The sequence below is a fragment of the Dendrobium catenatum genome, unplaced genomic scaffold, assembly GCF_001605985.2.
Source record: "Dendrobium catenatum unplaced genomic scaffold, ASM160598v2 fragScaff_scaffold_1639, whole genome shotgun sequence".
Classification (NCBI taxonomy): domain Eukaryota; kingdom Viridiplantae; phylum Streptophyta; class Magnoliopsida; order Asparagales; family Orchidaceae; genus Dendrobium; species Dendrobium catenatum.
Genome location: NW_021320101.1, coordinates 160,300 through 186,753, shown reverse-complemented (window position 1 = coordinate 186,753; position 26,454 = coordinate 160,300). Strand labels below are relative to the sequence as shown.

Sequence of the window (26,454 nt, the reverse complement as noted above, 5' to 3'; positions counted from 1 at the left end):
ACATAATGGAGAAAAAAGATTCATACAGCCAACATCATGTAGTGAGATAAAAGTTTATTGTCGTAAATTTAATTATACATATTTTAATTACATTTAATATAATTAACATAAATTTATGTTATTATAAATAATTTTTTTAATTAAATTGTCTACAATTTAAAATTTGATTTAAATATTTTAGTAAATTTGATTTTTATTTATTTTAAATTAACATGTAAACTAAATTTGAATTAAAAGATCTTATGTATGTAATATGCATAAATTTAATTTAAAACATTATTTTTATTTATTATGCAAGATTATGTAATAATAAAAATTATATATAATGAAAGAAAAAAAATGAAAAGTACTTTATAAATAGCAACCTCATATATGGAGAAAAAAATAGCAAAACGTTAATGGGCTCCTAGCACTTGGAAAGCCCAGCAGCTCTTCAAGCCATGCCTCATTATCTCACTTGCTTTGCTCTGAACTCCTATAATTTCTACCCTAATCTGCTCACAGGCCCGACATTATCGACGCCATGAAGAAGAAACGGAGGCCGGAGAGGCTGATCTCAGTTCTCATGGCCTCCGCCGCACCCCGCTGCCCTCAAAGCCTACCCCTCTTGCGTCCCCGCTTCGCTATATCCCAAAGTAACAAACCCTTCACGTCTTTCTTCTCGAATTGGTCCTCGTAACCGCCGCCTTTGTGGGCATGGCATTAAACATCCAGTTCGGCTGCGAGGTCACAAGAGTCGGCCACGTTTTGGCCGTGGTGAACGCACTTCTTAGAATCTTCATTGCCGATTTTGCTGAGTTTTGCTTTATTTTCGAGGGGGCTGGGGATTCTCTCAAGAATGCCATGGATTAGACCGGTGGCGCATCCATTGTTAAGTGAGCCATGGGCCCATGGAGGCTTCCTCTTTGGGATGCAGAGTTCTTTTCGTTGGAAAACAAAGTGGTCTTCTCCCTCCTGGAGGTTTCTGGTATGTGCAGCTCATCACATACTTTTCTAATGTTCTCTATCCATTCAGTTGCTGTTTAGTTAGAAATCATATTTTTAAAACGGGGGCTTTACGTTCATACGGCCTAATTCATATGTTTTAGATATTATATATAATTATATATATTTTTTACACCAACATAAAAAACTACTAACATCAAGTAATCTAAACTGAAATATACATTTTAATGTAATGTTATATAAGTAAATGAAAATAATTTTATATTAGATATACAAATACACATGGATTCAGCGGTTTGCATGTAATTCCCCTTTAAAATGTTGAATTTATAAATTCCATTATTTTATTTAATGAAACTAGAAATCAAATGGTGTTTGAACTACACAAACACCTTCAAAACTTCAAATGGTTTTGAAGTTAGAAATCATGTTTAAAAAATGAAATTGTTAAATTCATCATTTGGTTGGATGTAGTTAGATGCAAAAATTAATCTCGAATTCACAATCCTCCTAAAAAAGCTCACTAAAAAATGAGAAAATGTCACAATTAGGGGATGTTAGGTTTCCTGTATTACTAGCGTTACGGAAAGTAAATATAGGAGTATTGAAAATTCAAGCAATTCGATAGTTGCATTTCAAATGCAAATGTATTTTGGTAGTGCATTTATAAATCACTCTCTTGTTCATTTTGAATGTATTTGAAATTCGTCCCTTTTTAGCAAACTCTAAATACACAACTTGTGTAAAAAAGTGTTGTTGGTTGGTCGCCAGTGCCCGCTGAACACAACTTGCCTCCCATCACCGATCGTTGTCGGGTGCCACTACCTCCATAGCTCGCAGCTCTTGACGTTGACTATTTCTTATCGACTATTGTTCCAAATGCGCAATAATTTTATTTTGCATTCTTTTATTTCAACTAAATTAAAAATAATGAAATAATGTATTTTTAGTAAACTCAGCCAAACAATTCAATGTTATATTTAATATACTACTTTTAATTTTTAATATACTACTTTTACTTTACACTGAATTATTTTTATCGTGGTAGTCGGCGGAAGAAGGCATTGCAAAGGAACATAAATAAAACAGAGAAGCCAAAGCTTTTTCTAATAATTGTGGAAGAAGATGCATGATATGAATATTTTTGGAATTCCAACAATTTTTACCTTTTTGATCTCTCAGAGCCGTTTAGTTCTTGTTTTCTCTGGTTTCTTCAATGATCTTCCCACATCAGTTGATATCAGAGCCTACTTCGGCCCTTGACGTCGATCAGAGCCGCGAGCTTTTGACCAGGATGAAGGAAGCTACCTCAACCCTTGATGTTGATCGGGGTTTGGATGCTTTAGGGAAGGCCATGGATGAGGATAGATTATCAACGACGTTTGAAGCCTCCACAAGCCGACAATTATATCGACGATTCGACCTCCACCAACTAGCAACCTTACCGACTAATTGATCCCATACACCGGCAACCATATGATAAGAAATACTTGAGTTCGCAAGTAATCCTATCAGATCTACTTAGGTTTGCAAGCAAACCTAACAATAATCGGTAAAAACAACGAAAAAAATGTAGAAATCATTGTGGAAGAACAATCAACGATAGCAATGTCTTATAGAAAACCAAAGGAAACATACACAAAGCAAGATACAAGAGATCCTCGATTCGAGAGGATGATCGTCTCTCCCAAATCTCTAGACAAAAGAGACTAGAGCCCAAACGCCAAGAAACCCTAATTTTTAATCAAACAAAACATAATCCTTCCTAAATCTCCTTTACCTCTTAATACAAAAACTTTCATAAACTATTCTCCCTCCCAATACTTAGCCGCCCACTCCTCTTTGAAATTCAAAGCTATTTGGCAAGTGGGGCTCCACAATGTGGTCGGCCAAACCCAAGGGAGGCAGAACTTTTCCGCCTCCTATAAACATGAACCGACCCTTGGGCCGGTTTGGCCGATTCAGGGTGAATTGGTGGCACATCACCATACTGGCAAATCCACCTTTGCTCTGACCCTGCCCCATCTATCCGAGCTCGTTAGCACGCATTCCACTGCCTGATTTCATCCCCCTTGCGACCTCAGACTCGAGCCAATGCCCGCGTGTCCAACCCCCAAATCTTCGACCTCCTTTATTCACGCGCGTGACTGGCTCCGTAGCCCCACACGGGACCAGATCCGTGCAACTCAGATCTCGTGCATGGAAAACAAGGAAACTGATGTTTCACCCTCTCGAATGGCTCTCACGTGGCCTCGTAATCTAGGAGGTTCTTCCCCTTGATCAACACTTCCTTAGTTCCATTTTCTTTCTGGCGAACCCCCATTAGCTCTAAGGGTTTCAGAACCACCTCTAAATCCTCAATAAGTGTCGCCGGTAGCTCGGGGTTGGTTGTGTAGTCACGTATGACCTTCCTCAACTGCGAGACATGAAAAACCGGATATATAGTCGCCGATGGTGGTAATTTCAATCAATATGCTATTGCCCCAATTTTCTCCTGTTGACGACTGTCTTCTGTCTATATGGTCAGAGCTTCAAGAGCACCCTCTCCTCCACTTCAAACTGAATGTCCTTTCTATGCCCATCTGCTTGTTTCTTCATAATTTGTTGAGCTCTCAGTAGATGCCTCTTGAACTCCTCTAACACTCGGCCCCTCTCTTCCAAGTACTTATCTACTGAGAAACGGGAGTACTGCTACTCCCAAAGTGCACCAAGTGTGGGGGATCTCGTCCGTACAACACCTTGAATGGGTTCATCTATGAAGCAGAATGAAAAGATGTGTTGCACCAGTACTCAGCCCATGATAGCCACTTAGCCCATAGCTTGGATGTCTCTGACACAAAGCATCTCAAGTACGTCTCTAAGCTCCTATTGACTATTTCCGTCTGACCATCCGTCTGTGGGTGGTAAGTTGTGCTTCTCTTGAGAACTGTCCCATGTAATATGAACAACTCCCTCCAAAAGTGGCTGAGGAATACCTTATCCCTATCTAATACGATCGCCTTTGGTACTCCGTGTAGTCTGACCACCTCCCTGATGAAGGCTGATCCTACTATCACTACGGTGTAGGGGTGTTGGAGGGGAATGAAATGTGCATACTTGCTCAGCCTGTCCACCACCATTAAGATCACTGTGAACCCCTCTGAGTGGGGCAACCCATCTATGAAGTCCATAGATATCTCCTCTCACACTCTTTTCGGTAGAGCTAACGGCTGTAGTAATCCTCCTGGTGACATATCCAGGTATTTATTCCTTTGACAGATCTCACATATGGCTATCATCTCCTCTACATATTTATGCATCCCCTTCCCGCACAACTCCGCAGCTAGCCTCTTGTATGTCTTCTGTAAGCCTGAATAGCCCCCCACAACGCTTCCATGAAACTCATGGAGTAAGTTTGGGATGTGGATCGAGGTCTGGGGCATCACAAATCTCCCATGATATAGCAATTTATTTTCCTCCAATGAGTACCTTGGGTGGCTACCCTCTTCTTTCAGTAAATCTGACCTGATCTTTCCCAAACTTTCATCTCTAGTACTTTCTTCTCTGATGGACATACTGTCAAGCATAAAAGGAACAGATAGTGCCACTGCCTGCAGCTCTCCCATACATCTGGACAAGGCATCTGCCGCCTTGTTCTCCACCCCTGGCCTATATTGAATCTCAAAATTGTACTCAAGCAACTTGGACAACCACATTTGATGCTCCTCTGTCACCATTCGCTGTTCCAGCAGGTATTTCAAGCTCCGCTGATTTGTCCTGACAATGAAATGCCTCCCAAGTATGCGGGGTCGCCACTTTTGGATGGCCAAAATGATGGTCATTAATTCTCTCTCATAGACTGACTTCAGCCTGATTATTGCAGTCAATACCTGGCTGAAATAGGCAATGAGCCTACGACTCTACATAAGCACTGCACCCAGCTCGTATCCAGACGCATCTATCTCCACAATGAAGGTCTGAGTGAAATCTGGCAAAGCTAGGACTGGTACCGTAGTCATCGCCTTCTTCAAGCTCTCAAATGCTGATGTGACGCCCCCCCATATGAACCCGTCCTTCTTCAACTGCTTAGTGAGCGGTCATACTATGATGTTGTACCCCTTTACAAACCTTCTGTAGTACCCTGTCAGTCCTAGAAATCCCCTTAGCTCCTTCAGATTTTTTGGCACTGACTACTTTAGCATTGCCTCAATTTTGGACTGATTTGCTGCCACCCATTCTTTTGATACAACATGACTCAGGAACTCTACACTGACTTGTGCGAAGCAGCATTTCTTCAAGTTGGCCTTCAGCTGATGCTCCTGCAGCACCTCTAACACCCTTTTCAAATGCTCCCAGTGCTCCTCTGTCCTGCTGTAGACAAGGATGTCGTCGAAGAATACTAATACAAATCGTTTGAGATAAGGTTTGAAAACCTTATTCATAAGAGCCTGGAAAGTAGCAGGAGCATTAGTGAGGCCAAAAGGCATCACTAGGAACTCATAGTGTCCCTTATGGGTTCTAAAGGTCGTCTTAGGCACATCCTCCCTCTTCATATGGATCTGATGGTAACCTGATTTCAAGTCTATCTTGCTGAAGATCACTGTTCCACTCAATTCATCTAACAGCTTGTTAATGACTGGTATAGGAAACTTGTCAGGTATAAATTTCTAGCTGAGTGCTCTGTAGTCCACGCAAAAACGCCAGCTGTCATTCTTCTTTTTCACCAATAAAACCGGACTAGAGAAGGGGCTGATGCATGGTTTGATGATTTCTTCCTCCAACATCTCTCTAATCAACTTTTCGATTTCATCTTTCTAGAACTGAGGGTAGCGATAAGGTCGTACACTGATGGGTGGCACTCCCTCCCTTAAAATGATGGCATGCTCCTGCTCCCTCTGCGGTGGCAATCCCTGAGGTGGCTGAAACACCTCTTGGAACTGCTGAATCAATAGATGAATGGAGAGGGGTATGTCCCCTCCCTCCTCCAATGTCGCTCTCTCCAAACTGTGCAACTCCACTAAATACCCTCTGTCAGCCAACTCTATATCCCTTACCATCGTTTTAATAGAAACCATGGATTTGGATAGCCTTGCATCTCCTTTAATCACCACGTTCCTTCCATCTACCATCAACTCCATCGTAAGTGCTCCCCAATTCACTTTGGTGTCTCCCAAAGTTTGTAGCCATTTTATCCCCAGGATGACATCTGTACTCCCAAGCTCTAGTGGAAGAAAATTTTCTCTCACTTGAATCCCCTGGATCGTCAGTCACACTTCTCTGCAAATCCCCTGGCCTTTTTCCACCTTCCTCGTACTCATCATCACCCCGTAACAGTCAGTATCTACCAATCTCACTCTCAATTGGTCGACGACTTGGGTGGAAATGAAATTGTGAGTAGCCCCACTATCAATCAGCACCATCATCTCCTTGTACTCTATCTCCCCTTTCATCTTCATGGTATGATTCGTAGTGAATCCTACCACTGAGTTCAAGGAAACCTCAGCCATATCCAAATGTAGCTTCTCATCCATCTCCTCCCCTGTCTCCTCATCACCTCCTCCTCAGTTTCCTCGTCATCACAGACAATGAGAACCTGAAGAGTTCGGTCCTTGCACTGATGCCCTGGCGTGTTCTTTTTATCACACTTGAAGCACAACCCCTTATCCTTCTTCTCCTACATCTCATTCTCTGTCAGCCGCTTGAAATTTCTCTCGATTCCTCCTCCTATCTTCTCCTTGGTAGCCTCTCGACTCCCTCCTATTGCAGGACCTTTAGGTGCTAGATGGGTGGTTGTCATCCTGTAAGTTCCTCATGTGCTGCTACTCTTGGCTCCCCTCTCTAGATTCTTATGATTTTACACCAATTGGGCTAACTTCATGGCCTCCCCTAAGTCACGAGGCATCAGAACATTCACTGCTGCTCGGATCTCCGCCTTCAACCCCTTCATAAAATTTTCCTCCAATACTATATCTGAGAGTCGCTCCACCCTAGTAGCTAGGTGCTCAAATTGCTCCCGATAGTCTGCTACTAATCCCTCCTGTGTCAAAGCAAAGAACTGCTCATAGAAATCTCCTCCCTGGTCGATTTAGAATCGCTCTATTATGCAATCTTTGAATTCCCTCTAGTTCCTAATAGGCCTCCTATGGTATCTCCACTGATTCCACGATAAGGCTTTTCCTTCCAAGCACAAGCCCGCTGCTGTCAGCTGCTCCTCCTTTGTCAGCCCATTGACGACGAAGTATCGCTCCACCTTATAAATCCACTCATACGCATCTTCTCCTTCAAATATGGACATCTTCAACTTCCTCACCTTCTGGTCGCCACCATTCCCCCTGATTCTTCCATAGTTTCCCCTCTCCCAAGTGCTAGGCCCACCCCATGTTTCCCGGTCTTCCCTTGCCCTGCCATAGCCCAAACCATCTTCGAAATCCTCCATTCTTTCTTCAAAATTAGCACCTTAGTGGCCATAGTATCCCTCATGGCATTCCCTATATCCAACTCCTCTTTCTTCCCTCTGGACAGGCTCCAGATGGGGTCTTGTTCTTTCTCCTTCAATGATTTTCACCTCATATTCCTTTACGAATTTCAGAATTCGTACTTTTTTCTTCCACCCCTTTTGCCACGGAAACCACAGTTTGGTTTTGAATTTCTAACATCTTCTTCATCATGTTCCGGAGATCGGCTACTTGTCCTTCCATGAAGGAAATCCTTTCCTCCACCGTTGTTTTGATTTGATTCATCTCTATTTCAAGCCTTTCCTCCAGAGCATCTATCTTTTTGGCCGCCATCACAATCCGGAGTTCGTAAATTCACAAAATCTGGATTTAGGACTCTAAAAACAGTAATTTTCCCTCCTAGGCAAAAAATCACCGCTGAAATTTGTCGAAAACAACCCTCCACTGGTCCCACGACTTGCTCTGATACCAATTTGATAGGAAATACTTGAGTTCGCAAGTAATCCTATCGTATCTACTTGAGTTCGCAAGCAAACCTAACAATAATCGGTAAAAAATAGCGAGAAAAATGTAGAAATCGTCGTGGAAGAACAATCAATGATAGCAATGTTTTATACAAAACGAAAAGAAACAAACACAAAGCAAGATACAAGATATCCTCGATTTGAGAGGAGGATCCTCTCTCTCAAATCTCTAGACAAGAGAGTCTAGAGCCCAAACACCAAGAAACCACAATTTTCAATCAAACAAAACATAATCCTTCCTAAACCTCCTTTCCCTTTTAATACAAACACTTTCCTAAACTATTCTCCCTCCCAACACTTTGCCGCCCACTCTTTGAAATTCAAAGCTATTTCGCAAGTTGGGGACCGCCATGTGGCCGGCCAAACCCAAGGGAGGCAGAACTTTTCCGCCTCCTACAAACTTGAATCGGCTCTTGGGCCGGCTGGGCTGGTTCAGCGTGAACCGGCGACACATCACCATACTGGCAAATCCACCTTCGCTCCGACCTGGCCCCATATGTCTGTGCTCGTTAGCACACATTCCACCGCATGGTTTCATCCCGCTTGCGACCTCAGATCCGATCCAATGCCCGCATGTCCAACCCCCAGATCTTCAACCTCTTTCTTTCACGCGCGTGACCGACTCCGGAGCCCCACACGAGACCAGATCCGTGCGACTCAAATCCCTTGCATGGCGTTCAACCCGCTCGCAATCCGTGAGCTCCTCTGATCCCGATCAATATCAACTAGCAGGCGTCGAGCTCCTTTGCAGTTGCACATCCAAGCCTCGCCCCACCAAAACCTGCCATCTTTCTCCAGCACGCGATTTCTTCATTCAACAGGAGAATGATGTGGAGCATATTAGTTAAATCAGGCCTTAGGAATAGTTGATCTAATTTAGTACCTATTTCTAGGCATCTTATTTCTAGAAAGTTCTAGACATTTATATTATGTTGTTATAAATTGCTGCTATAGGTAGAAAATGATGAATGATATGAATATTTTTGGAATTCCAACAATTTTTACTATTTTGATCTCTAAACAGCTCTTGTTTGTTCCTATTTCTTCGATGATCTCCCTACTTCACTTTTTTACTTTAATTTCATTTTTTATCAAACCAAACAACCTCCTAGTAAGCATGAAGACAAAATTCTCACTATCTTAAATGTGTTCACAATTTACTTGAAATATGTGAACATGTTTGAAAAATGATGAAATTTAAAATATCCATTATTTAGTTGCATGAAGCTAGATATCAAATTTGATTTTAATCTCCACAAATCTCCATTAAAATCTCCTTAAGCGAAATGCTTTAGTTGTTAAACACTAAATGAGTTAAAATAAATTCATCATTTTTCAAGAACCGAATGAACACTTGAATTAATTGTAAATAAAATCAACATGGATTTTTTTTTGTTTATAGGTAATTAAATTTGCCCTGATAGCATGATTTTGTCTTACTTTGACATTGGAAAAAGTGTAACTTGCTTATAGAAGATGAAGCACGCATAGAAAAAAATCAAAGCCATTCTTGAGATTATGATGAATGATCACTCATTTAAAATGTTTTATGTCTGCATGATAGACTCAATCAGATCTTGAACCAAAGTCTCGAGTTTAGCTGAAAATATAAACTTCGTTGTAATGTTATTTTTTGTTGTATTATATTTTGTTTTTTATAATAAAATTAAATTGCTCACTTTATGCCTTCGATTGTTTAAAAATAACACGACAAAACTTTGGAAAATGAAAATTTTAAAAATCAATGACAAATAAAGAGAAGAAACTTGAATCTTATTTGTTACTCCAAATTATAGAAAAGACTCATATTTATATGTGCTAAATAATTTATAATCAGTTTTAAAATTAAGAAATAAAATAGTACATAATTAATGGCAATCAAAAGAAAAAAAAAAGTGCATTGATGGATTGTCGAGGTTAATCATTATGTATTTGATTTGATCAGAGCACACAGATTGCTTGATAAGGAGTTGGTGTGGGGTTTCACAAGATCTTGAATTGCCACACTCCTCAAGCCAGGAATATATGTTGATCATTCCAACTTGAAAGTTAGGTTGTTTTCGTGTCACTGTCGGGTTAATTTCGGGTTGCTGGGTCAACCCGAACCCGACCCGATTTTTAAAACGGGTTGATTTGTTCAACCCGAACCCGAGTTTTTCCGGGACGGGTTCGGGTCGTGTTTCGGGTCGTGTCAAAAATTGACATCCCTATTGCTTAGTGCTATCATTAGGGGTGTCAATATTTGACATGACACAAAGACCCGACTCGAACCCTACACAGGAATTTCGGGTTTGACCTGACCCGATTTCAAAACAGATCGGGTTCGTGTTCCAGGATTCGACCCATTTGAAAAACGGGTTGGGTTCGGGTTGACTCGAAAAGTTGCTGGGTAAACTCGGAAACCCGTTTAAAATGAGCTGCCCGCATTTGCCCTAGCTGCCCGCGCCCCTGCCCCGGCTGCCCGCCACTGCCCGTGCTTTGCCTGCATGACCATGCCTGCCAGCCCGTAGCCCGCGTGCCCGCCAAGGCCGCCCGCGCCTGTCAGACTCCTCCTGCGCGCCCGAGGCTGCCCGCGCAAACGCCTGCGAGTGCCCGCTCGTGTCTGTGCCTGCCTGCGCGCACTCGCCGTCCGCGGGTTCCGCCATCCCGTGTCAAGTCGGGTCAACCCGGCAACCCGACGGGTTGGGTCCAGGTCTGCATTTCCGACCCGTTTACATATGCGGGTCGGGTTAGAGTTGACCTGTTTGAACCCGGGTAAGTTTCGGGTTCGACCCGAACCCTGCTCGAAACCCGGTTTTGACACCCCTAGCTATCATGGTGGATTGGTTCTTTGGTAATTTTAATTATAGCTTATTTGTCACATACTATTATTATTGATTCTTTAATATGGATGTCTAGGACTTTCACCTTTTTAGCCACATGTATTCATAAATTTCTTGAGCCATGGCCTCACATTATGGTTTAGCGGTACTTCTAGCAACTACTGATTGTTTTTTTTTTTTTACTTTTCAGGTGATAGGTTTTCCTACATGAACGAATAAAGCCATAGATAAATTTTTGATCAATTATGAACCCACTCATTCAGTATCAATGAAGATTTTATACTCCTATCTATATCTTTTTTGAAGAATAGACTTTTCCTAGTCTTTTTCAGACACCTTAATATTCTGTAGACTGCATCAAGGTGTTCCGTACCGGGTGTATTTATAAATAGGCTAACCAAATTGAGTAATAGGTGTCCGAATAAGTATGGGAGAAATAAATAAGTTTTCAACCTGACATTGATATATTTTTTGTTGACTTGGAGAGTGTCATCATTTATTCTTATTTTATTAATAGAATCCATCTGAGTATTTGGAGATTTGCATCCCTTTATCCCAAATTTTTTTTTGAAAAGGTTCATCGTATATTTTTGTTCAAACATATGTACCTTTCTTTGATCTTGCGATTTTTATATCAATGAAATATTTTAGGGCTCTCAGATCTTTAATTTCAAATTTTTCTGCTAGAATCCTACTTATTCTCCTACTTTATTTCTTAATATAGCCAGTCAATATAATATTATTAACAAGTTAATCATGATTGTGATTTGATTAATGGGTGAGTTCCTTATGAATAAGATGTGATCAACCTATCCTTGAGTATATCCATACGTTTATATTTTAGTGGTGAATCTCCCAAACCAAACTCTTGGAGATTGCTTTAAAACATATAAGAATTTATCAAATTTACGGACTTTATCATTATTGTCAATGCTCGAATCCAAGTCATATACACTTCCTTAAGTTCTTCATTAAGAAATGAATTTTTTACATCTAGTTTGTGAAGAAGCCAGTCAAGATTTACAACTAGAGAGACAATGACTTTGACGTAGATAATCTTAACAATTGCTGCAAAGCTTATTGATGTTTAATTTAACTTTTTTTGCAACCAGTCTAGCTTTATATTTTTCAGTACTCCTATCAGCCTTATATTTTATATTAAAAATTCATTATATCCAACAAACTTCTTCTAGTTTAGTGAGATCAAGAGTTGCCATGTGCATTCTGTTCAAATACTTTCATTTCTTCGTGAGTAGCATATCTCAATTGAGGTATTTTTAATGTTTCATGAATATTATTAGGGCGGGTCATAATAAAAGAGTAGTTGTAAAAGCTTGAAACTGAGAATATATATTATTATAAGAGATGTATTCTTTGATTAAATCGTTTGTATAAAGTTTTGTCGTCATTATACGCTTTTGTGATCCGTAAGGATATCAAGATCAGAATTGGTGTTATCTTATGAATGATGATCAGAGCTTGGTTCAAATGGGTGAGTTTGTTGTGGAAAAATGCTTAGTTCCTCAATGCTTGTTTAATAAATTTTAGTGTGATAAAAGTTTTGAGCTTAACGGAGGTTAGGCAAAGTTTTACATTGAAATAATTCTGTATTTTAATTATTGAAAGAAAGGAATAATTTATTAAGATACATAAAGCTTAGATGATTAGGATGGTAGTTCCATAATATGATTACACTTTCTTTAGGGCAACCTTCATACTGAGCATATTTTATTTGTAATGCAAATTTTTTTTCAACATTAAAGAGGTAAATTTAGCATTCTACCTAAAATTACCAATCGTCGTCCTTGAGACCAAGTCATGAACTTCACATGGAGCAAGAAAAAATACAGTAACACAATTTATATCCTTGGTAATTTTGCCAATCGTCCTCCCTAAGATTGAATTATTTTTTAGCATTTGATCTGATGCTGATGCCATGTGTGGTTGGAGTTGGGCATTTGAAGTTGGTTGAAAATATCTTTTTTTTTTCCTTCACATTTTTGTTTGCTCTTGATTGAACATTGCCATTACCAGGTCCTAAGGCCTGGATGAAAAGTGGAGAGTTGCATTTGGAGTTGATAGTTAGCGTAAACTTTGTCAAACAATAATGATATGAATCCTTTAATACATTATATTAATATCAGGATGCTCTATGGAAACAACATGTTGTATAGCCTGAATACAAAAAAAAGTGTGCATGGGTCGTTGCATCGTGCCCGAGTGTAGTGTTAAAAAGCCAATGATGTAGCATAGTAATTGAATAAAAATATGAATTTAAATGTTAAATTACAGGAGCCCAAGAAGTTGCTAAAATAATAGCCCTGTCAAGGCCCATTACAAGAGCCTACTCATGTATGAATAATTAAATTATAGTTTCAATATCTAAATATCAAATTTAGCATCTAAAAAAATTGATTTTTTTTAATAAACATGTATGGGTTAGCCATTTAATAGAGATAAGATGAATTAATGAATTGGTTGTCACTTTCATCCATTAATGTCCATCTAGTCCCTTTTCCCTCCTAAAGTTTTCTTCTTATTGATAAATTATATTAGTCATTATAATTTTATAAATAATGCCGGTGTGTAATTAGAATTTTAAGTTTTTGAATGGGAGGAAAATTTTTGACGAATTTATTCTCTTTTGGTTAGTGCTTAGTGGCCTACCTTGACCAACTTTGGTGTAATTAATGTCCATCTAGTCCCTTTTCCCACTTTCATCACATTTTCTTTTGCCTTTTATCTTCAAACGGATGGTCAAATTAAAATAGTCATTCACTCTTTATGAAACTTACATGTTTATTAAGCAAAAGTTTGGGTAATGCATCAGAATTTGTCTATAATATTAGCATCTCCCAAACTATAAATAAATCTCCTTTTGAGATAGTTCATGGTCAAAATCCTAGATCACTTGGTGTAGCTAACTTACTATCTCATGCATTTTTTGATGAAGCATTCTCATTTGCTAAGGACATTTAAAGTCTTCATAAAGACATAAGAAAGCAAATTTACTATAATCATTGAGAAATATGTTTTTAGGGTAAACTATAATGTTCAATATGAGATATAAGAAAGGTGATTAGGTTTTAATTCTTATTCATTCTGAGCGTTATTAAACTACCAAATACAAGAAATTACCTGCAAGAGCCTGTGATCCTTAATTTTTAGAAAAAAATTATATCAAATGCTTACCACCTTTTTTTGTCTGTTGATATGCTCATTCATCCAATTATTAATATTGAATATATTCTACCATATTATGGAGCTAACAAACATTTAATTGTTCAGTCTAATTTTTTAGCAGGAGACGATGTTTCACATGTATAGAATCTCACTCTACTCACCTTCTACTATGTTGAGTCAATTATTATGAAAGAATCCCCTAAAGATCATGTTGACATTCACATATTTTTTATTAGGATAAACTCATACTTGAATGACTCGAGAAGATTTGAAGAAATTTGCCCCTCAACTGATGGAAGACTATTAGGATTTCAACTATATGAAATAGAGTTCAAATGAGCCCAAGATAATTTATATAATATAACAATTAGATTAAAAATATGAAGCTAAAAGTCCAATAATAAAAGTTCCACGACAAGAGCTCAGACAAGACTCATTATAGGAGTCCACTCATGAAAAAATAATTAAATTATAATTTTAATTGTTAAAATTTAAATTTATTATAGAAAAGATTTAACTTTTCTTAGGAAACATGTTTGAGTTAGTATTTAATGGAGATAATATAGATTAATAAAAGTGGTTGCCATCTTCATCCATTAATGACAACCTACTTCTTTTTCTCTCTAATTTCTTTTCTTATTTTTAAATTATGATAGTCATTATAACTCTATAAATAGTGCTGACGTGTAATAAAAATTTTTAGCTTTTGAATGAGAAGAAAACCTTGAAGGAATTTTTTCTCTTTTGATTTAGTGTTGGTGCCCTATCTTGACCAATCTTGATGGGCTTGATTAGTTGTTTCTTTAGTCTTACTATTATTATTTTTTAAATCTTTGTATCATCTTTTCTTACATTCTAACCATCTTTTTAATATCACCTATCCATAATTCAAATATTTAAAAAAGTCTACTCAATCCTCTTCAAGTCCTTCGACCTAGTTTAAGCTTCCTTGCATCTAGTCATACTCTCCGTACCACTGCAAGGCTTTTAACCTCACAAAGTTTTGTTTAGTCTCAAAAACACTAAGTCTAACACATTTATATCACACTTATATCCTTTTGCATGCAATTTTAATTACAAGAAAAATGCCTAAGATTACCAAGCCTTTATTCTTCATGTAGCAAGTTATCACAAGATAATCCAAATAAATTTCTGGAGTTAACCATATGCATTAACAAAAAAGATAAAAATAATAACTAAAATTTAAATTTGCACTAGTTGTGAGGTTATTTTGAAGTGTGGAGCACTTTCTTACTAAGATTTTCTTTTAAGGGATATTCTTTTTAAAAATAAGTTCACACAAAGGAGAAAATGCTAAGTTATTTGGTAGAACTCACTTGTTAAATCTTACGTTATCTCCATAAGTTTGCAAGGCGTATACTTCATTTTCATACTAATAATATAAATTTAAACTTTATTAAAAAATTAATTCAACTAAAAAATTCTAGAATAACTTACATGTTTGAAGATAAATCTACCACAAGAAAGCTCCTTTTGTTTGGTAAAAAAAATTCAGATCAAAATATACCTCTCTAGGCTTCGCTCTAATATCAAATATTATGAATGTGAGAGACCTTTGGTGAGACTGGTTAGTAAAAACTATTAAGTAATATTTAGTTTATTATTTAAAGAAGTGATTTGGAGTTTTTGGTAGGAAAATGAAGAGTTTGGAGAGATAAGGCTAGTGGAATTGTTTGGGCTAGTTTAGGCTAACTTGCAAGTTCACTTGAAAACAAAAAAATATTGGAGAAGATTTAAATAGACATATTGGTTAAATGATATCAGATTTAAAATTATACATTGTGGCTATGAGTTTCGAGCGACTAATGAAGGCGGTGACACCATATTAGATTTAATTTAAGCTTATAATTTTATAATTGTTAATATCTTATTTAAGAAAGAAGATGAGTATATCATTAGTTATAAGAATGATTATAGTAAATTCAAATTGATAATTTTCTTATAAGAAAAATATATCGTTTACATTGTAAATATTTGTAAAATCATTCCGAGTGAAAGTTTATGTACCAAACATCGCTTATTAGTTTTAAACTTATTTTGATATATGAAAAATAAAAGTAAATTATTTGTAACAACCCGAAAATGAAAAGTATTTTAAAATATAAAATTTCGAATTTCTATTTGAACTAGAGCGCTTCGGTGTTGTGCTTGTGAGTGTTGCGTCGCTAGGTTTGAGAGCACGGCAGCGCCAAAAACTGTCACTGCTGGAAGGGGGGGGGGGGTTGGGGCACGTGCCCCCCTAAAAAAATAAATAAAATCAATTATTTAAGTTGGAAGCTTAAAAAATTTAAAACGAGACCATCTAAACTCTGATTTTAGCAAACTTACAGTCAAATTGAACGTTTCGAAAATACGAATCCAACGACACCAAATTCGACTCAATCCGAGCCCAAAAGAGTCCAAATTAGAGACTTGAAGCTCATTTGGAAGGTTTAATCCATAATTTGGATTACTAAACAGGTTCCAAATATGACATGCTTAAAGTTGAATCGAGCGGCTCGGCAAGACGAATCCAACAAGCCCAAGATTGCAAATTTTGGTATCATTAAGACATTCAAATGCCCAGTAAACGGTCCATGATCAAGGGAATTAACATTGGCAGTCCATTCAATTTCGAGTAAAATTTAGTTGAAATTGTATTAAAATGATTGAATTTGAAACTCACTTAAATTAGCTTAAATAAAAATATTTTAAAGAATATCGAGAAAATTTTAGCCTTCTGCCCAAACGGTCTTTTTCGTTTTCCGCTTTGCTTCTCTCTCACGACTCGCGACTCACGGCCTCGAGCATGACGTTTGTTTTTCCATTCGCTCCTCTCTCGCCCCCTAAAAGGAGATCGCCCGTGGCCGATATTTATCTTCTAAGCTCTAAAGATCATGTTATTTGCATTCTTAATTTTGATCTTACAGTTTTTCTTGGCTCCGGTGATGAGACAAAAAACATAACTATTTTAATTTAGGCCACTCCTGAATAAAATTTCTGGCTCTGCCACTGAATTTATTTGTTCCAAATAATATGATATAATCTTATTGCATTCTAACTACTTAGAAATGTGTATATGAATATTTTTGTGAAAGGAGTAGGAAAAATGTATATTGAAAATGAGATGAAGGTGATGTAGTGTAATTTGATATGATTGATAGGATTGATATGTATTGGAATGTGATACTGATCTGACTGTAAGAATGAATTGATTGATTTATGATATATGAAATGATAACCATCACGTCATAATCTTCAAATTCACTGATTCATTAATGGGAGTCATAAGGAGTTAAAGATTGATTGAAAGTTATAAGGAGTCTGTGCGACAGATTCACGTGATTCAAGGGTAGTTATAAGGAATACACTGATTGAGGGTCATAAGGGGCTACTAATTAGGAGTCATAAGTGCATGAGTAAGATATTTTCATTTGAATATCTGATAGAATATTGATTATTGATACTAATTACTAATATTGATACTTATTATTGTTATTGATATTGAATACGGATGTTAAGATTTAGATTGTTAATGAGAATATTAATATTATGTGATAAAAAGTAGCTTGTAATGTTAAGAGTGTTGTAAAGTATGTGCTTGGAGAATCAAAAGAAAAAGCTTTGAATGATAAAAATAATTGATAGTGGAATCAAAATATACAAGAAAATATAAAAAATAAAAGCTTTGTTATAAAAATTGGTTTAGATGTATAAGTTTGAGAAATTGGAAAAGATATAGAATGGCCCATAGGGATTCTAACAAATTATTTTGCAATATAAATCATTTAGTTTTTAGTGATTCATATAATATATTAGTACTAAGGAGGACGAAAGAAATATATATTAGCCAAGCAAAGAGATAGGAGAAGTAAGAATCTCGTTCAAGTGAAGTGCATTACAAATGAAGTAAAAAAAAAGGAGATTCAACATAGGTAGTTGAGTTATTTTGATAAGTTTTTCAATAAAGATTATGAGAATACGATTGACTTTAGTGATCTTAACATCCTAAATAAAAATAGACAATTTTTTTTACCATCGTATTAGTAAAACTGGAGTTGGAGAGGCTTGGTAAAAATGAAATGTGGAAAAGTATTGGGACCAAATGGTATTCAATAGAGGTGTGGAAATGTTTAGAAGATTACAAAATTTTTTGGCTTACTTAACTGATAGGAAACACTTGTATATCTCAAGTATTTCCTATCAATCTTCGGAAAACAACGAGAAATCTTCACCAATTCCACACAAAACCACGAAAACAATAGATAATTTGTATTATTTGATGAAAGAGACACGAAAAATAGCAAGATGCACTTGATCCTCAATTCGAGAGGAGGATCGTTCTCTCCCAAATCTCTAGACGCCGCTAGAGCCCAAAGAAAACCTAAATCTAAGAGATCTCAAATTTCGGTTAAATGCAAGATGCCCTAACCCTAGGAAAACAAAGTATTTAATGCATACAAATCAAAAGGAGAATCCCTACAACTTCCGCTGTTTCGCGTCTGGGCCAGACCGGCTGGACCGGTCCACTGGACCAATCTAACAATACTACCCTCCCGAAGATCCATCTTGTCCTCAAGGTGGAGATATGATCGTGTTCCGGTGGAGGTGGCCATCCTTGAGGTGACAGAAAATCCTTACCAAATTGTTGAAGTAGGGGTTGCCCTGAAAGAGAAACACCCCCTCCCTCCATCCTGATCACATCCAGCTTGTGTAGTCCCAACTGATAAGCTTCCCTCTCCTCTCTTAGGCTCCTAACCATGGTCTTAAGTTATACCATGACTTTGGATAGCCCTGCATCTCCCCTTATAACCACCTTTCTCCCATTCAGCATTAATTCCATCATGAGTGCTCCTTAATTGTCTTTGGTTTCCTCCAAGGTTTGCAACCATTTCATTTCCAGGATGACATCAGTACTTCCTAACTATAGTGGGAGAAAATCCTCCCTTACTTAAATCTCCTGGATGGTCAACCCCACTCCTCTACAGATCCCCTGGCCTTTCTCCACCTTTCATAAACCCATCATCACCCCATAATAACCGGTGTCCACCAATTTCACTCCCAGTTGGTTGACGACCTGAGTGGAAATAAAATTATGGGTAGCCCCACTGTCAATCAAAACAACCACCTCCATGCCTGCTATTTCCCCCTTCACCTTCATCGTATGATTCGAAGTGAATCCTACTATTGAATTCAGGGAAACCTCAGCCATATCCAAATGCAACTTCTCCTCCATCTCTTCCTATAACTCCCCCTCACCTCCCTCCTCAGTTTCCTCGTCATCACAAACGGTGAGAACCTGAAGAGTTCGGTCCTTGCACCGATATCCTGGCATATACTTCTCCTCACATCTGAAACACAACCCCTTTGCCCTCATCTCTTGCATCTCCTTCTCTGTCAACCTCTTGAAATTTTCCCCACTCCCTCCTCCTACTAGCTTCTCCCTGGTGGTCTCATTAATGCTGCCTGATGCAGGCCCCTTGGGTGCTAGAAGAGTGGTCGTCGTCCTGTAAGAGCCTCCTAAGCTATTGCTCCTGGCTCCCTTCGCTAGATTCTTCTGATTTTTCACCAGCTGGGCCAACTTCATGGCCTCCCCCAAGTCACGAGGCATCAAAACCTTCAATGCTGCTCGAATTTCTGCCTTCAACCCCTTCATGAAGTTTCCCTCCAATACCGTATTTGATAATTGCTCCACCCTACTGGCTAGGTTCTCAAATTGCTCACGGTAGTCTGCTACTGATCCCTCCTGTGCCAGAGCAAAGAACTGCTCATAGAAATCTCCTCCCCGGTCGGTTTGGAAACGTTCTATTATGCAGTCCTTGAATTCATGTCAGTCTCGATAGGTCTCCTCTGGTCTCTCCACTGGTACCATGACAATGTCTTTCCCTCCAAACATAGGCCTCTTGCTGTCAGCTTCTCCTCCTCTGTTAGCCCATTAACGACAAAGTACCTCTTCACCTTATAGATCCACCCATACGCATTCTCCCCCTCGAAGATAGGCATCTTCAACTTCCTCTCCTTCTGATCTCCACCATTCCCCCTTATTCCTCCATAGCTTCCTCTCTCCCAAGTGCTCGGCCCACCCCACGTCTCCCGGTTTTCCCTTGCCCTGCCATAGCCAAAACCCCCTTCGAATTCCCCTCTTCTTTCTTTAAAATCAGCACCTCGACGACCATAATGTCTCTCCCGGCGTTCCCAATCAGCACCCCTTTGCTCCATCCCTCCATACCCATGCCTTTCCCCATACCTACCTCTTCCATCCTCCCACTGGAAAGGCTCCATATAGGGTTTCCTTCTTTTTCCCTCCATGATTTCCACCTCATCTTCCTCCCTACGAATTTTCGAATTCGTACTTTTTTCCTTCCCCTCCTTTTGCCACGGACGCCGCCGTTTGGTTTTGAATCTCTAACATCTTATTCATCATATCTCAGAGAACGGTGAATTGTCCTTCCATGGAGGAAATGTGATGCCCCAAGATCAAACTTGGAAAGAATGTCAATCAATTACTCAAACAATTTATCATAGTTATCTAAAACTTTCAATTAGACAGTCTATCAAGCATCTATGAAATTTAAAACATCAATATACAAGTCGATTCATATCTCAAAAGTCATGTACAATACTCAGGAACTACACTACAATCATCAGTCGTCCTGGACGATTTCCAATCGTCCTGGACGATTTCCAATCGTCCTGGACGATTTCCAATCGTCCTGGACGATTTCCAATCGTCCTGGACGATTTCCAATCGTCCTGGACGATTTCCAATCGTCCTGGACGATTTCCAATCGGCCTGGACGATTTCCAATCGTCCTGGACGATTTCCAATCGTCCTGGACGATCCTGAGAGGAAAAAATCCAAATATGAGAGGAACAGTAAGGGAACGAGGTCTCACAGGAAATCCTTTCCTCCACCGTCGTTTTGATTTGATTCATCTACCCTTCAAGCCTTTCTTCTAGAGCATCCACCTTTTTGGCTGCCATCTCAATTCGGAGTTTGTAAAATCACAAATTATGGATTTGAAACTCCAAAATCAGCAATCCCCCTTTCTTCCGGGCAAATATTCATAGCTGAAATTTGCCGAAATCAGCCATCCACTAGTCCCAAGACTTGCTTTGATACAAATTTGGTAGGAAACACTTGTAGATCTCAAGTATTTCCTATCAATCTTCGGAAAATAGCGAGAAATCTTCACGAAGTTCACACAACCACAAAAACAGTAGATAATTTGTATTATTTGATTAAAGGGACATGGAAAATAGCAAGATACACTTGATCCTCAATTCGAGAGGAGGATCGATCTCTCCCAAATCTCTAAACGCCGTTAGAGCCCAAAGAAACCTAAATCTAAGAGATCTCAAATTTCAGCCAAATTCAAGAAGCCCTAACCCTAGGAAAACAAAGTATTTAATGCATACAAATCAAAAGGAAATCCCTAAACAATCCATACATTCAAATTCGCTCATAGAATCCATTCAAAAACCTTCCTAAATGAGCTCCCGTGGACCTGCGGCTCGCACGGCATTCGTAGTCGGCGGAGAAACTTTCGTTGTTTCGCGTCTGGGTCGGACCGACTGGACCGGTCTAACATAAACTTATTAATATTATTTTGAAGACTAAGAAAATGCCAGATGAGTGGAGTGTGTTGGTTTCTATTTTAAGAATAAATGTGATGTAGAAGAGTGTACAAATTATAGAAGAATTAAATTAATCTCATATATTAAAATTATGGGGGAGAGTAATTGAGCATACTTTATGATGTGATACTAATGTTTCTTCAAATCAAATTGGATTCATGCTCGATAGATCTACTATGAAAGCTATACACTTTGTTAAGTGGTTTGATAGAGAAGTATAAAAAAGAGTAATTATGATCTTCATATGATATTTATTGATTTAGAGAAAACATATCATAAAGTTCTTAGAGAAATGCTCTGGAGAGTTCTAGAAAAGAAAATAGTTACTGACGCTTATATTCAAACCATTAAGGATATGTATATAAGAGTTGTTATTTGTGTTCAAACACTAGGTGGTTTGATAAAGTATTTTCTATGTCAGTTTGATTATATTAAGGATTAGCTTTAGGCCGTATTTTTTTCTTTGTTTTTGAATGTTCTTGCTAAACATTTGCAAGAGGATATACCAGTGTATGGTTTTTGTTGATTTTATTCTTCTTGTTGTGAGAATAGAGACATAGTTGAAAGAAAAATTGAATTATAGAGGTCAACCTTAGAGTCTAAAGGTTTCATTTGAAAGATTTAAAATTGAATACATGGAGTGTAATTTTAGTAGTAATAAATCTAGTATTAGGATCATGACATTGGTTGATCAAGTCTTTAAAAAGAGTGCATGTTTTAGATATATCATGTCTATTGTTCAAAGTGATTGTGAAATAGATGAAGATATTTTTAGTATAATTCATGTTGTATAGTTGAAGTGAAGGAATACATTAGGTCTGTTGTGTGATAGAAAGTACCCCTCAAACTTAAGGTAAAGTTTTATAAGATGATGGTGATACCTAATGCTTTGTGGCTCAAATGTTTTCCATTAAAATAGAAGCATAAAATTAAGTGTTGTATAGATGAGTGCTAAGGTGTATGAGTGATTTTACGCTTGGAGACAGAATACAAAATGAGTATATATGTGAAAGGTTGGAGTAGCTCCAATGGCAAATAAGATTAGAAAGAGTTGCCTCAGATGATTTAGTCATATAAAACGTCAGACTTCTAATGAATAAGTTAGAAGAGTATATGTCAACATATGTTAAGAACGGTAGAGGTTGAACTAAAAATAACTTCTTTTTTTAATTAGATTTAAATGAGAATTTGATTGTTAATAGGACACAATGGATAAAAAATATTCATATGGTCAACCCATGTATAGGATAAAGGCTTGATGTATTGTTTTTGTTGCATGGTTTAAACTTTTGATTTTCTTTCTTAGGAGGAATGATTGTGCTCATGAGATAAGCATCATTGCTCTGTTCACTTATGAACATTACAATTGATTGTGTCCATTGGAGATGGTTAATGGTAGATTTTAGCAGAAGCTTTCATGACTATCGTTATGATCATGAACGATTGGTTTCATGGCTGGATGCACTTATTGGAGGTCTTTCCATATTTAACCATATTCATGATTAAGTAAGAAGAATCATATCACAATCTGAGGTAAGATATCTATGAAAGAAAGAGATTATAAGCCGAAAAGAAGTCTTGTATGCAAAGACAAGAGAGATTGACAACGCGTGTATGAGTTGAAGTGAGAATTCTAACACTTGTGTGATCCCAACATTAGCGTGTTCCTAGTGACGCAGCGGGCGAGATGTAAGAACCTGGCAACGATGTTTAGAGCGATATTGCTTAAAGGATCACAAGTTGGGTGGAACAATTTAAAAATTCTTACGATGAGGGGAATAAGAATATGCTCTGATATCACTATAAAAATCGGAAACAAATAAAAAAGAAGAAACTTGAATCATATTTCTTGCTCCTAATTGTAGAAAAGTTACATATTATAAGTGCTATTATTAGTCCTAAAATTATTGAATAAAATATGATATAATTATTAGCAATTATTAATACATTGCTGAGGCTGACAATCATTTTACGGTTGATTTGATCAACGCACAAAAATTGGTTGATATGGAGTTTTGGTGGGTCCCATGGGCTCCGGAATTTCCACATAAAAGAACTTAGGAAATGCAAATGATGAACAATTGAATTAGACTTATTCTAACTATTTGATTGATGTGAAAATTCTTAGGGAAGCACATTGCTTCTCTCATTGTTTGGTTTTGTTTGGTTTTATTGAAAGCCACATATCCTTTTCCATCAACAAAATTAGTGTCGCGGTCCTCCTCTTCGTGTCTGATTCCACTCCTCTTATTCAATATTTTAATACTACATTATTTTATCTAAATATAAGACATTTCATCACCCCTCAGGAAATACTTATTTCTTGGTAAAACAAGCAAGTGAAACCTCTTGTTCTAGTACAGGGAAGAAGAAAAGTCCAGCATGGTCAATATGATGATTTAGGTATCAATTTATTTGATTTAAAAGGTGACCATATCATCTTCCACATGAAGAGCTTATGTACAACCAATTTAAATCATTTTTCTTTAATGAAAGACTAATGCCTCCTTAGAACTGGCGTGTTCACCAACTCTCACTTCACTAACAATTTACCCTCTTTATAATCAGCTAGAATAGTTCTATCACCATCAATTTGCCTAAGATACACATCTAAGGTTGCAAATCTTGCAGAGCTTTCAGGAAGTTGGTGTGTATCATGGGATTGTGTTCTAACCAAGGAGACAAGTTTCTGTAGTGATAGGAAAAAAATAAAAGAATACTGTGTTAGACCTGAACCGGTCCAAGAAAAAAAAAAAGAAAGAAAAGAAGACTGTGTTAGAGCTGAACCGGTCCAACCTAGACCTGCTTAGTCTACTCCCGCCGGGCCAAGAAAAAAAAAAGGCGGGTGGGCAACCTTGGCGAGGCCCAGGGATTGAATTAAACACGGGTTAAGAGGGAAATTTTGAATGAGGGGCTGTTTAGGGATTATGTAATCTTCCTTTTGCTTTATATTGTCTAGCATGTTAGGGTTTGGAGGTATCTTGAATTTGAAATCAGATTTGAGATTTAGGGTTGGTTCTTTTGAGCTCTAGACTTGGCTAGAGATTTTGGAGAGTTGTTTCTTCCTCTCAAATTGAAGAAACGTGTATCTTTTACTGTTTTCCTGCATCTACTAGTTGAATCCTTCATTTTCTGCTGTTTTCCCGAAGAAACCTGCCGTTCTTTGCTATTTTTCTGCTGTAAACAGCAGTTTTACTCACTGTTTTCACCAATTGTCGTTAGGCTTGCTTGCGAACTCAATTATTTCTCTTAGGGTTACTAGCGAACTCAAGTATTTCCTGACAGACTGTTGTAAGGTACTAGATGTAGGAGCTAACCATTTGGTGCATTGAAATCGCTTTAAGATACGAGAGAATCAAAAATAGCTTGCAATTGTTTCAAGCCTACACGTAGTTTTGAGCTTAGCTAAACACAAATTAATTTTATTTACTTTCCTGGTTTTGCTCTGTAATCGTTTCTTTCTTTAGAATATAAGATATGGTGAGATTCCTGCTGCTTGTACTGAAAGGTGGTCGTTCGCACTGAATATTTTGCGTGCTGATAAAGCTCTTGTGGTCAATTTCCTTCCTAAGCTTGTGAAAGCTATAGCAGGTCGTTGCCTGTTTGTTTATTCTCTATTCTCCTTTGATTTGAATTATGCCCTGTCGCTTCCAGCTTCTATTTTCGCATACCAGCTCTTCTCCTCTTGATGAATAGTAGATTTAGGCTTAGTTTAGGACGGCTTTTTTATTGCTTTCTAAAACGGAGTTTTAATACAATTTTTTTTATTTTTGTATTAAAACTCCGTTTTAAAAAGCAATAAAAAAGCCGTCCCAGTTTCGGATGGCTTCCTTCCTGGCTTGGAAGGAGTGCTATTGGTACTAGAAAGCCGCTTTAAGAAGCAGTAAGAAAGCTGCCCCAAACGAAGCCTTAGGCTTCGTTTGGGACGACTTACTTGTTGCTTCTTAAAACAGCTTTTTAGTATAAAAATTAAAATTTTTCTACTAGAAAACTGCTTTAAGAAGCAACAAAAAAGTTGTCCCAAATGAAAACTTAATTGAAGAACTAACCATTGATATTTTTCTGACTTGGAAGGAGCCATAACATCTGTAACTAAATATTCACATTTTTCTTTAATCAAAACAACACGTTACACTTATGATTGTGTGGCTGTGAGTTTTAATCATGATCTTTTGTAAAGATGTCTGAATAAATAGCTTTAGTCAGAAATATTTCTAATCTCACAATCAGTTGTTGCAGTCTTGAAAGACATTTAGAGCAAAGATTAAAAAATGTGATCAGAAGCTATATTGTCTTACAGTTTTTAGATTAATTTGTGCTTATAAAATGATTTTTTTGGTTACACTGATTAAAGCTTCATTTCATTTAATTTTTTTGCTGCTTTCTAAAATAACTTTTAGTACAAAAATTTATAGTTCAAGAATTATTTTTATTAAAAAATTATTTTAAAAAACAGTAAGAAAGCTATCACAAAATTTATAGTTCAAGAATTATTTTTCTCTATTAAAAAAATAATTTATGTGCTAGGAAGCTATTTTTTGTAATAACTTTAAAAAAAATATCACCATAATAATTTTACAATCATAAGTACAAAAAGTCATAATTGTCCTAAACATATCCTAAATCTAAAAAGATTATCTATAAAAATCTCAATAAATTAACAATTTAAAAAAAATGTAATATTATAAAATTATGCAAAGAATTGTGTTGAGCTCTTAATACACCCCATTTGACTTTATAGCATGAAACTCTTAGGAATCATGCAAGTCATATGTTGGATGTGTGCCAAATGATGAGATGGAAATGAAAAAAAATAATAAGAAGGCATTGTTAAATGGTTCATGAAATAAAACTTGATAACAAACAATAAATATTGGACTAATATCACAATTTTCTAATATTTCTTAC

General features: G+C 37.3%; 1 protein-coding gene across 5 annotated transcripts; it reads left to right on the top strand.

Annotated features, from left to right (window-relative positions):
- Positions 1–405: 405 nt before the first annotated feature.
- On the top strand, positions 406–25,684 carry LOC110110614. 5 transcript variants are annotated; one of them, XR_003703192.1, is made up of 2 exons: positions 406–967; positions 24,769–25,684. XR_003703192.1 is itself a non-coding variant. In XM_020842190.2 (2 exons), exons 1-2 carry the CDS (start codon positions 839–841, stop codon positions 25,233–25,235), a joined length of 351 nt encoding a protein of 116 aa, XP_020697849.1. In that variant the 5' UTR covers positions 406–838; the 3' UTR covers positions 25,236–25,684. The 5 variants fall into 5 exon arrangements, 1 of the variants encoding a protein (XP_020697849.1); XR_003703191.1 differs by having other exon boundaries at positions 24,178–25,684; XR_002304729.2 differs by lacking the exon at positions 24,769–25,684 and adding an exon at positions 10,916–11,190.
- The last annotated feature ends 770 nt before the right edge of the window (positions 25,685–26,454 follow it).

What these genes read in the sequence shown, in the direction of transcription:
- LOC110110614 (XM_020842190.2), top strand. Translation starts at nt 839, where the DNA reads ATGCCATGGATTAGACCGGTGGCGCATCCATTGTTAAGTGAGCCATGG. An exon ending in CTCCCTCCTGGAGGTTTCTG is followed by an intron (nt 968 to 25,013) that starts GTATGTGCAGCT and finishes TTCTTTCTTTAG; the next exon opens with AATATAAGATATGGTGAGAT.